At 29.1% G+C, this 13,095-nt stretch overlaps 1 protein-coding gene across 1 annotated transcript; it reads right to left on the reverse strand.

Moving 5' to 3' along the window:
* Window positions 1-2,891: 2,891 nt before the first annotated feature.
* LOC145017788 (3beta,22alpha-dihydroxysteroid 3-dehydrogenase-like) lies at window positions 2,892-11,269 on the reverse strand. Its single transcript, XM_078975741.1, has 8 exons — window positions 10,702-11,269; window positions 10,023-10,172; window positions 7,717-8,001; window positions 4,262-4,348; window positions 3,818-3,896; window positions 3,585-3,691; window positions 3,282-3,400; window positions 2,892-3,190 (listed from the first exon to the last, which is right to left on the reverse strand). The coding sequence occupies exons 1-8, from the start codon at window positions 11,227-11,229 to the stop codon at window positions 3,076-3,078; spliced, it is 1,470 nt and encodes a 489-aa protein (XP_078831867.1). The 5' UTR covers window positions 11,230-11,269; the 3' UTR covers window positions 2,892-3,075.
* Window positions 11,270-13,095: the final 1,826 nt, after the last annotated feature.

Genomic DNA, 13,095 nt, shown 5'->3' on the forward strand with positions numbered 1-13,095 from the left:
TCAGAAAGTCATAAAACCCTAACCGACTCACCGAGTTTCCAACCAACTCGTTGAGTCCATACGTGTCCAGAAGTCAGGGAAAACCCTATATGACTCGTCGAGTCTTCTTTCTGACTCACCGAGCTTAAACAGAACCAAATGCGGGCAACCTTCATCGGACTCGCCGAGTCGGCTAAGCGACTTATCGAGTTCATGCAGTTCATTACTTATACTGATGTTTTTAAGCCACCCCAAAGCTCCATATTGCAGATCCAACCTCCTAGGGCATGGATTCCACGTATAGTTGCAAACTTTACGTGCATTCATGGTCCTAATTGCCAAAACTAGACTAAGTGAAAGGTTAACTCAAAGGGAGAGGCCCGAGATTGCCAAATCTCATAACTTTATAGCCAAAGGGACCAACGGGAGTCGAGATCTGAAGTTACAACTTTAGATCTTGCCCCAATACTTGAAATGACTCCCAAATGTTCTAAAGATAGCCCTAAACCCAAATATGAAGAGATTTAGCTAAAGATAAGCCAAGTCAATGACTTGTTACCTTCAAAATTATGCTAAAATGAAATAGAGTCAGATGCACAAGCTCGTTTTTGCTCCAAGCTTCTTATACTTCACACCTTCACACAAAGCACCATAATCACTCTTTAAACCTCACAATCACTCAAGAACAAGGTTAATATCGATTAGGGTTTCTCTTAGCTGTCAAGGGGGTGGTAAAGGACTGGAGGAAGGGACTTAAGGTCCTTTAAATAAGGTACAAACCCTAAAAATTAGTGGTTCATCTCCCAACTCCTACTCGTCGAGTTCAGGTCCTCCGACTCGTCGAGTAGATCCAATAATCCACATGGGCTAACCCGCCTCTACATGACGAGTTGGAGGCAACCACCTCGTCGAGTAGGTCCAATAAATATGTGTATAATGCTTTAAAACTTGTACATGGGAGTCGGGGTGTTACATGTTTAAGTGCAATATTCCTCTATATACAAATATTTTCTTTTTAGAAATGGAAATTTAGTAGCCAAGTACAAAATATTGGTACCAAAAGTTTTGAATTTTTCCTAAGATAACTGAACAACATCATTAATCCTTGCCTTCATCTACCATAAATTGAAATTTTTAAAAAGGGAGGGCTAAAGTCCACAACATAAGAAATAAGAGTAACAGGACAATGATTGGAGTACTCGCAGGGATGAGCCGTAACCACAACAGATGGATTAGTTGAAAGGAAATTGGGACATATGAAATACTGGTGTAGCTTGCTTATTTTGGCACAATCTTGATGAAAGTACGTAAATCAGGGTCGGCCCTTGAGGGAGGGCATGCTGGGCGACCGCCCGGGGCCCCCAACAATTAGTTTATATATATATATATATATATATATATATATATATATATATATATATATATATATATATATATATATATATATATATATATATATATATATATAGTTTTAGTATATAGAATATTAGTTGCAAAAGAAAAACAAAGGCACCTGTAGATAAAATGGTTGAGCGCACATTAGAAATTGAAGAGTAAGCCTGAGTTCGAATATCTGTGTAACTATTTGATATTTTTTATCACTTAATTTTTTATACCTGAAATGTTCATATGGATATTTTTTATTACTATTATTACGCATGTTTTATATCTGAGACATTCGCATTGCGACGACTCAGTTTTTAAGAAAAACTGATTCGCCCTTCGGACTTCTGAATTAAGGTCATTTTACTCATCTTCCGTCATCGGCTCATCGTATGCATATGCTTCTTGAACTCTCTCTCCTTTTGTTTAGTGATGAGATATCCAGATCTTCAAGCGCCTCCTCATGAAGGTTATTTATTTTATCTGATGGTCTTATATCCAAAAAGATACTTACCCGTATTTTTTATTTAACATAATGATTGATAACTAGTTGATCTGTTTTTCTTTTCTTATGACAGGAAATGGGATTAGGGTTAAACCCCGATATAAAATATCTATTTTATTCAATATCTATTTCCTTTTTAATTTAAGGATTGCAAGCTTTACATCACTCTATATTCTAAGCATATTTTGTAGCAGCTTAAAATATGTGATGGTTCCAAACTTAATCTTTAGTTTGAATTTGATAGGTAACTAATTGAATATCTTGAATTTATTTTGAAAGAAGAAATTGAGCGTAGTATATATTTTCAATTATAGTGTTACCCACTTTTCCACTCCATCCCCCGATTATGATGAGGAAATATCTTGACGTTATTGCCTCTAATTTAGTAAATACAAAGAAATTGATATCTTTTTGTTGTTTTAAGTTTTTCACCTAGTTGGTTTTCACGTCTTCTCCAATTCTCCTAATATTCAAAGAAATACAATTCATTGATCACCATCTAGAGGCGTGTTTGACTTATTTTTGAGTGGTCAAAAGTTTGGAAAAGATAGAATGAAAAAGATGTTTGATAAAACCATTTTAAAAGTTATTTTTTGATTTTTTATAAGGAAAAGTGACATTTTGGAAAAGTCACAAAATGCTGTCTTTTTGTAACTTTTGGCTCTCAAAAAGATAAGCCAAACACCCCCTACACCACCATTTTCGCCCATGATTTCCATAAGAATCTCATTGTTATGGTCGATCTGAAAGCCTATTCCAGTCCCAATTTCTAACATGCCTTCATTTTCATGCGTGTGAGAAGAGAACGCCCCACTAGTTGTGTCGAAGATGTGAGGTATGGAAATAGTAGGGTTCTTGTTGAGATCAAGTGATACACTTTCATGGAGGAGGCAGAGTTAGACAGAGGAGAAGGAAAGTGATTGACCGATAATAGAAGGGAATAACCATTCACTTGAAGTCTTTTTTCGATAAAATTGTACTTTATATTAATATTTTTGTATTGCAAATAACACATAAGAAACGGTTTAAAAAAAGGAGGGTTTAATAAGCACAAAATTAATATAGTTTGTTTTCTGACAATTGACCTATACTAAGTTGTATTTTTCCGACATTTGCCCTAACAAACTTTGAACTTATAATATTCTAAACTTACATGCTAAAGTTTTTGTTACATATCAAAACTATACCACACTCCATCTTTCCTTTCTTTACTCTATACATTTCTTTGCTATACTACTACGATTTTGCACGATGATAGGATATCGCTTTTGAGTCCTTGTTGTAGGAAAAAACACCAATTTATCTTCTTCTGCGGGTTTCCAACTTTAAAATAGTATAACCAATTTTAAGTTAGACCATAAAAATACTTTTGTAACGAAAAATAATATGAATATGAAACGTATAAATTTGTTACCTAAAACGAGTAACAAGATGATGAAGAAAAACCGAGAGTGACACTCTCGCTAGCTCATAACCCGGACATCTCCTTGGTCCTCCCCCAAATGGCATGAAATTTGTCGGGTCTGACATTTTCTATACATTAAAGTAATTACATAATATAAGTAAATACCAATATGATGCAATGTAATATTGTCAATACTAAATAGTAAAATTTGACAAATGAATTACTTCATGTCACTCAAGTAGTTTGTGATGTAATTGTTATAATAAAGAGTGTTTGAAAAATCAAGAGGAGAGAGGAGATGATTATACAGACCTCCCATCTCCAAGGATCAAAAACACGAGCATCTTTGAAATTTTCTTGACTAAGATGAACAGCCCGAAGGGAAGTGAACACTTTTGATCCTCTTGGAATTGTATAACCTACGTAACATGGAGATTCAAGGATTTATTACTTCATACGTTTGAATTTAATTTTATTAAAACTAGCTTAACTTGTATATGAATACATCAAATATCAACAAATATGCATATACTATACTACTATACCTTTAATATCAACGTCTTTCATTGCTCTCCTGAATACGCCACTAATTATGTTAGAGACTCTTAACGTTTCATTTATGACCTGAAAAAAGAAAGGTATGTTACGATAATAGGCATATAACATGAGAGAAAACTATAAATTTTATCCTTTTTCTTTACCAAAATTCGTAAGTTCAGTCCAAGTTTTATAATTGTCAAAATATTGTCCTTATGTTTGTGTTTCGTTGCGAATATGATCCCTTACTCATATAAAATGACTTCGAATTTGGACTAAAGTTTAAATTGGGTAGAACAAAGGGACCATATCCGGAATGAAATGCAAATTTAAGGACAGTTTTGTGACAATTATTAAAATTTGGAAGATTTGCAATATTGAATAAAGCATTGGGGCAAAACTGTAATTTACTGGTAACATTATTTTAAAAAATGTTTTGTAAGTGTTCTTACGCATTGTGTGAATGGCATGGATTTGTAGTCTTCCCATTCGAGAGGCGCTGATGCAGCTTTTCTTGCCCTAATTTCGTCGTGTTCATCCTATAAAGGATTAAGGAATACATTAATTGAAAGAGGATTGTATGTTTTTTTTAACGATATTTGATATTTATAATGATAAAAAATAAGAAAAATTATAATCTTTCCTAAGAAACAGTATCACATGTACAAATTTATTGCAAAACTAAAAGAGATGTTATAACTTATAAGTAACAATTTTCTCATATCTTCAGTGCTTTTACTGTTTTACACTATAATATATAAGTCATTAAATCATAATTATACTATTAATGCGTCTAAGATTTTAGCTCTAGTAGGTCAAATAAATAAAGTAAAATTTTGATGTAAACATAAAACGAATCAAATAATTCGAAAGTAGCTAAAGCCTAAAAATGCATTTTATCAATGATACAATATCATAAATTGATTTTTATAACAATATTAAATTATCACTATAGTAAACAATTATAATAAGAATTTTTAACATACTAATAGCTATATCAAAAAAAATAAATAAATAGTATTTTAGATTTTCACAGATTTCATTCCCAAAATTACTGGTTCACTTTACCAAACTTTTTATCTGCCACTTCTAGTGTCCATAGTCATTGCAAAATCTTTACTCCAACAATGAACGCATTATCAAAATTTTATGGCATTTTTGACCAGAGTCAAAAGAACCTTTTAGTCATTTTAACACTAGGCAAATACCACAATTTCTCTATGTTTTTTTACTCAAAAAATATACTAGTTTATTAAATTAGTCGATGCATTTTTTTTTTTTAAATTGCCAAGCAGTGAATAAAATACTCTTCTTCGTAATATATATCTATTAGAATGCTTATACCACTGTTTATTATATAACTAATTAATTAGATACAAATATTCTTTTACACCGATCTAAAATATTTGTTGTACAATACCATGAGAATCAAAATTAATATAGTATATAAAAAAAGATGTAAGAAATATTGAATTTGATGAAATGCTAACACAGAATGTTGAAAATGAAATATTCCTTTGTGGTATTACTAATATTTTATTCTATAGAAAGAGTATAATGTTGAAATAGGTCAAATGTAGAGCTAAAGTGGAACGTCCCCCTATGCAAAGAATGATAAATGTCACATAGAGTTCCGAGCCACACGATCTCCAATATCATACTTTTTGTCGAAGATGTAGGTGCATCAGATCACAGAATCAATGGATCAAAAAGCTACCCCTATGAAACTACATATGTATTGACTTTGAATTCTTGTTTCCTTTGTCTTACATATGCTTTTTGACTTATAAGTTAGAGCAAGCTAATCAAAATGGAAATTTTAAATGGAATTTGATCATGGTGATTGATTGTAGCTATAAATTGTTGTTAATTGGACGAGTAGATGAAGGATGTAGAAGAACCAATCCACCCAAACCATATCTCGATCATGCGTGTTTTTAGAGTTGTTGGATATTACTTAAAACGTAAATGACAAATAGATCATTTTCCGATATGTTCTCCATCAATACTACAAACAATATACTTATTATCATTTCAATTCGTATGTCATGAAATTATCCAGTTACCATCATCTGTTTATCATGTTTTTGATGAGACAGTTACAAACAGCGGTGTCGTTCACTTCTTATTATCTAATGATACCACATTGCGATTTAGTATTTATTTAGAATAACATATACTCATATTTGCATCTTCTATTGTTAATGACTTCAAACCGTATGCATCAAGATTGATCAAGTTTCACGGAAAATTGGGATATTTCTTTGTAAGTGGAGATTAGTTGTGGGCTATTTGGGTTTTCATTCAAAATCGGTGGGTTAAAGTAGATGTTAGTAACTACAATGAAGGTGTACATGAATAGTGAGATTATAGAAACAATATCCTATATTTCTCTAAAGGAAATACGACTGAGTATGTGGTTCCGACACATCCTTTTCAACAAGTTTTTTCAGTCCGTTCTGATTTTGATAAAATGACTATGCCAAGTAGATATTAGTGATTATATATTTTTTAATTTGTATTTGAACATAGTTGTTTTTTGTAATGAACTATTTAAATATTTGATATTACTCTATGATTTATTAGTTTTTTTTATTTATTCTTTTAATTGTTATGAGCTTAAAATAGCTATTGTAATGTATGTTAATGAATTTAAAATAGCTATGGTAATGTATTTTTAATTGTCATGCTTCTTGTTATGTAATATATGTTTACAATTCTATGTTTTTTTATATGTTCATCCGCATTTAACGCGGGTCATAATCTAGTTTACATGTAAAACCATCATTTTGTAGTGAACTTATTTGAGAAATTTTATTAATTTATGATTATCTTGATTTTGCAAAATAATATATATATATATATATATATATATATATATATATATATATATATATACACACACACATTATCTTTGATAAGTTTCTCTTACTTTTATTAAGTTTAACTAATATTAATTAATTAGGTGTAAGATCCATGTATTAGATGGATTAATTAAAAATAAATTAAATATAAATGTCTAAATATGTAAGAATTTTAGATTTATAAGAAAAACAATGAATTATTAAAACTAATTTTTTTAAAATTTAAATAAATAAACAAAATAAACTAATGAGCTTTAATTTAGAAATTTTAAAATAAAAAGGTAAGTACGTTAATGAAATTGATATTTATTTATTATTATATTTATTATAATTATTACATTAAAGTATTATGTGGAATTTATTAAAATAGAAAATTCATAAAATATCATGTGAAAAATAAATTAATTCAAAATAACCATAAAATAACATTTAACAAATTAAATGAAAATGTAATATATATATATATATATATATATATATATATATATATATATATATATATATATATATATATATATATATTTATTTATTTATTTATTTATTAGAATAGATAATTTCTTTTGATTTGGTAACTACACGAATTACAAGTACACCTTTTGTTTTTCAATTATAAGGAAATTGGCTACATTGCGTTCTTAAAGCCTTTACACGATTTTTTTTTCCAGACTTTTTTATTAAAAAAAGTTTCATATGTGCCTCATAAATTTATGTCCCAATGTTACTATTTCTCTTTATGTAATTTATGATTAACTTGCTTTAATTTTCAAGACCCCTTATATAAATCTTCTTCTTCTTCTTTTGTTATGAAATACATGGTTGAGAATTAAGATAAGATATCTACCATGGAAAGGGAATTTATTGAATGAATAATGAGGTCCACTTTCTTTCTTTACTTTTGAAAAAGTTAAAATATTTCTCTTACCAGGATATACTAAACCTAGGATTGTTAGCTCTTAAAATCAATGTCGTTAGAAGTTGTTATTTAATTGGATCATTTTCTAAAGATAAACGAAAAAATATACATAGATAGAATAAAAACTAACCTTGAGTTGAGCAAGAGCCAACGGTGTGTCGGTTATAAACTTAACTGCAAGAGTCATGGTGGTTGATGTGGTGTCGTAGCCTGCCACCAATAGAGACACCAAGAAATCTACAATTTCATCATCGGTGAAACCATCTCCACCACCACCACCGCCACCGCCGCCACCGTTGCCGCCGTTACTATCAAACAATGCCGCCAACATGTCGTTCTTCTTTAACCCCTTTTCCATCTCCTTTCGCCTCCCTCTCACCACCAAACTTAGTTCCTCCGCCACCCTTTTCCTTGCCTTTGGTAACATGAAAATTAATATCCTATAAGTATCCGGTTATATCATAAAAAAAATATTTAAATGATGTTAGAAAATAAGTGTTTTAAAATTGATGACCCATACATTAACATTTGTTTTATTTAATCCAAAAGGTAAATTTGATAAAGCTATTATTGTACGTTTATATATATTATAATATATAATATATATATTTGGAGAAAGTTATTTATTAAATAATGTATTTGTAAATTTAAAGTTTTATCAAGTACATCACATTAATTCAGTCATACTGTTTTTTAATATCAATCAAAGTTTATTCGTATTACCAAACATACTATTAACCTTGAGAAAACATTAGTCAAAACAATAATATGACAAAGAAAGTGTCAACTATTTCAAACGTTGGAGAGCATCTCTATTCCATTATTTATAGTTTACCAAAATAGTGTAACTATGTAAATAAGAGAATATCCATTTAATTCCGATATATTATAATATTTTAGATAAAAAAAATTCTAAAATCTTCTTTCTTTTCTAAAATATAACTTTATAACCTTTTTTTTTTTTTTTTTTTTTTTTTTTTTTTTTTTTTTTTGTTTTTTTGTTTTACATTTTTGCAATTGTTTTATAAACTGTATTGATTGAAAACTATAACCAAACTAAATTATTTGTATACAGTTATTTTAGAATTAATTATTATCTTAACAAAACATTTTATTAAATAAAAAAATATATTCATATATTATAATAAATCTTACACGTAAATCTTTAAGAATATTAAACTTATATTTATAAGTTTAAATATGTTATTTAAGTTTCAAATTATCAAAATTTTAAAATTTTAAAATAAGTTTTAAATATAGAGAAATTAAATATTTCCCACTTATCCTTCCTATCTACCTTACTATTACTTTTAGACGATGATAAATGTAACTGAAAAAAAACATTAATTTGATTAAATATGACAATTATTACAATCTAAAGTATATAGAAACATGTTAGGAAAAAAAATAAAAGGTTATTTGATTTCTCGTAAATAATGTGTATCAGAAATCAGTGTCATTTATGGTATAAAATTATAAATAACGTAATGAAAGTTAAATTACCAAATTAAAAAAATCTAGCCAAATATGATGCAAATGAATACTAGTAGTAAAATATAAGCTATATTATTTCATTATTCACCGACACCCTAAATAATATAAACAAAGATGGTCCTATATGATCCCTGTGTACGTATGTGGGGTTCATTATATGAGTGTTATAATGATTTATTGATTTATTTAAAATCACCCGATGTAAACACTGATGTGAGACTTAGATCTTGTTCAGCAAATTAGTTGTAAACTAGTTTTAGCTTAGTTTTATAGCTAGTTTTTAATTAAAAATAAATTAGTTGATAGTTGATAGTATAAAAAGTAGTTGATAAACGAGATTACAGATATAATATGATATCAATGGACATTTAGATATAAAACTAGAAAAATAGTATTAATTATAATTTATTCTTATAAATAAAGGTGTTTTTACCAGTTGTCACACTCTCATTCAATTTATTAAATGTAATTTTATTGTTATTTTGAATTAATTTTTTTTTTCCACATTTCATTTTATGAGTTTTTCTATACGATTAAATTGTATATAATATTTTAATATAATAATTGTAATAAATATAGTAATAAATTGATGTCAATTTCATTAATCAACTTACCTTTTAATTTTAAAATTTTCAAAATTAAAGTTTATTAGTTTCTTTTTTTTTATATATTTAAATTATTTGTTTAAATTTGAAAGATAAAAAATATTTACATTATAATAAATCATTATTTTTTTTTTTTATAAATTCAAAATTCTCAAATATTTTGATATTTATACATATATTTTTTTAAAACTAACATATGTAATATAGAGATATTATAACTAGTTAAAGGAATATTCGGAATATTTGAAATGAAATTTGATGAAAATATTTAAATATAATTTTTTTCTTGTATTTAAAAGAAGTTTATATATAATACAATTGCTCTTTCCATTTGTACCTTTATAGCACGTCGATAAGTGATGGAGAAAATTGGACTTGGAATACAAAAGAAGCCTTCGATGACTCGCATGTATATCTTCCTTAACTTCTCCGTCCACTCACATGGATCGATACTCAACAATTGCTTCATTGTTAACTCGAATGTTATCTGAACAATTTATAAGTTAGTAAACCAACAAACATTAAGCAAAAGTATAGAAATTAATTTGATTACATTTTATAAATCATTATAACATTATTATTCTTGTATAGAATAATTCATCCAAATCAAATCTAGGAATAATGATGCCCATCATAACACATGGAACAGAATAAATAGAGAAGCTTCCAAGCATAATTCACTCACTACACATGCACATGATGTTATTATTCATTCTCATCGAAAATTATATATATTTAGTTATTTACCCATACATTATCTTAAAATACAATTTTTATACAATGTTAAAAAATAAAACCATGTGAGTCCTTTATCCCGATTGACCAATAGTCCACCATGCAACCATTAATGCATGAAGTACAACTCAAAAGGCTGCCATATTATTTTCATTTTCAATGAATTCAATAAACTAAAGAGAACAAAATTAAACTCACTAGGTCAAACTCAAATCAAAGTAAATTTATGCAACAACATAAAGAGATAGTAACTTAGTAAGTAGTGGTGTTGTAACTTGTACCTTCTTGGCTTCCTCCATGAGTAGAATCCGACCGGTCCAAGAATCCAAGTTCAACCGGACCAACCGGTCTATATCAACCAACAAATGGTCCTTAATGATGGTGGAGTTAGCAAAACTCATGGTCAAAGAATGCATTTTTCTATGAAGGCACCCTCTCATCAGCAACAAAGAATGTCTCCCAACTAAGTTGGATATCGAACCGGGGTAACTTGACTCGAACAACCGTCCTTCATTCTGTAAAATGAACCGGTTGGTGTCCGGGTCGGTAGAAAACACGGTTCGCTCGCCGAAAACGTGTGTCGTGAATAGTGTTCCATATCTTGCAACCCGTGAATCGATAAAGGGTTCTGGGTTTTCGGTTTTGTAAGCTGATATTAACTGAAGTGTCTCTCCGATAAATGGAAGACCGATGTTTCCCGGCGGTGGACGTAATTTCCGTCGGCTGGCGGTGGAGGTGGGTCGAAACAGGAGGAATGTTATGGTTGAGAGAGAGACTGTGAACAGCAGAGAGAGAAAGAAATAGTCCATGGTTAATTCAGAGTTTTTGGAGTCTGGTTTTTGGGTTATATGGGTATTTATTTATTTTTATTTTATTTTCTCTTTTGACAACACACAATAAAGAACCAACCTTGTTTTCTTAGGGACTTTTAGGAAAATGTATTATGCCAAGATATTTGAAGTGATTGTTTAATATCTTATAAAGAATCTATATAAGGAACATTAATTATTAACATATGTTTTATAAAAGTATTAACAAAGCTAAATAAGAAATATATTAATTATATAAAATATTATACATAATTAATGTATTTCATATTTTTCAATGAGAAGTATTCTTTATAATTAATATATTTAATATTTAATTATGGTAATATTTTAATAATTAATATTTCTTGTTTGTACTTTTATATAACACGTGTTACAAAATCACGCATTTTAATTAAGTTTGTAATTCTTTAAATTGTTTTTAAATCCATTTTAGAAAATTTTATTATATATATATATATATATATATATATATATATATATATATATATATATATAGAGAGAGAGAGAGAGAGAGAGAGAGAAAGGGAGAGAGAGAGAGATAGGTTCAAATGTTTATAGCAAATATGTGTGCCTAAATGCTCCAATCAGAATTTAGGAAAAAAGAAATCATTAATTAAATAATAAGGGGTAGCTTAGTCATTTTACCTTTATAAACCAAAAATAAATGTTGTATATTTGGAAAATCATTAAATTAATATCACATATATCCTTTTTAAATCGTTGTTTCATCTCAGTAACCCTAATCCATTCTCTTTTTTTCTCTTGCTCTCTCTTCTCGCCCTTTACGATCCGTTTCTTTAATCAAGGATTCGGAGGGAGAGAAAATTACACTCACAGAAGGATCGGTAATGGCGAAGGGCGTGAGTTCGGCAGCCGTGCAAGCAGAACAAATTAAGCAAGATGGAAATCTCTATTTCAAGAAGAATCGGTTGGGAGCCACCATCGATGCTTATACCGAGGTATTCTCACAACTGGATTTGTTTTAAACCCGATCATTTTGTGATCGTGATCTGTTTGATGATATACTGCTTTCTTCCTCTTGGTTTTTTCAAATTTCCAGGTGATCACTTTATGCCCTGATGTTCCCATTTATTGGATTTGGGTTTGGCTGTTGATAGGAGAACTCAGTTTGTGCCACGATTCGATTTAGGTGATTAGGGTTATTTCTTGGCAACAAACCCACTAACAACACCACTGATATTGATGTTGGAATCGCCTTCAGTCGGAGTGAAAAGAGTGTTTATCGGGTTTGAATACAAAACCTTTATTGAAGTGGGTATCCTGAAGTGCTAGAAAGATTTTGTTACCAAAAGGGCATGTACGTGGATGAAATTGATCTAAACCCACACATATATGTATGTATTTCAATTTCAAGTTTTTCATCCATGTTGTTTCATTTTTTAAATCACAGTTGTATGAACTTATTTTAATTTATTGGATTGTTGGAAAGAGAAAGGAATAAACAAATGTAGAGATACATTCTGAAAGATACATAGATTCATGTCATTGGTTTACATCAAGGTGAACTTATGATAATTCCACTTATGTTCATGTTGATTATAGGTATCCTATTAAATTACTTCTATTCCTGTTTAGAATATTTAAAACCATTCTGCAAGAATAGTTTATTCTGTAAGAATATTTTTGTTGTATTCTGAAATAATTGCAATTAATTATTTGTATGTTTAAGGTGCAGTTGTTAGGATGATGCAGAAATGATGAGGAAACTTATGAAAAAAAGATATATGATACTTCATTCTCAAAGAATGAAGAAAAACAACAATATTCTTTCAGAATTTCAAGATTCAGCATCCAAAAACAACAATATTCTTTCTGAATTCAAGA

The sequence above is a fragment of the Lactuca saligna genome, chromosome 9 (assembly GCF_052625555.1).
Source record: "Lactuca saligna cultivar CGN05327 chromosome 9, ASM5262555v1, whole genome shotgun sequence".
NCBI lineage: Eukaryota > Viridiplantae > Streptophyta > Magnoliopsida > Asterales > Asteraceae > Lactuca > Lactuca saligna.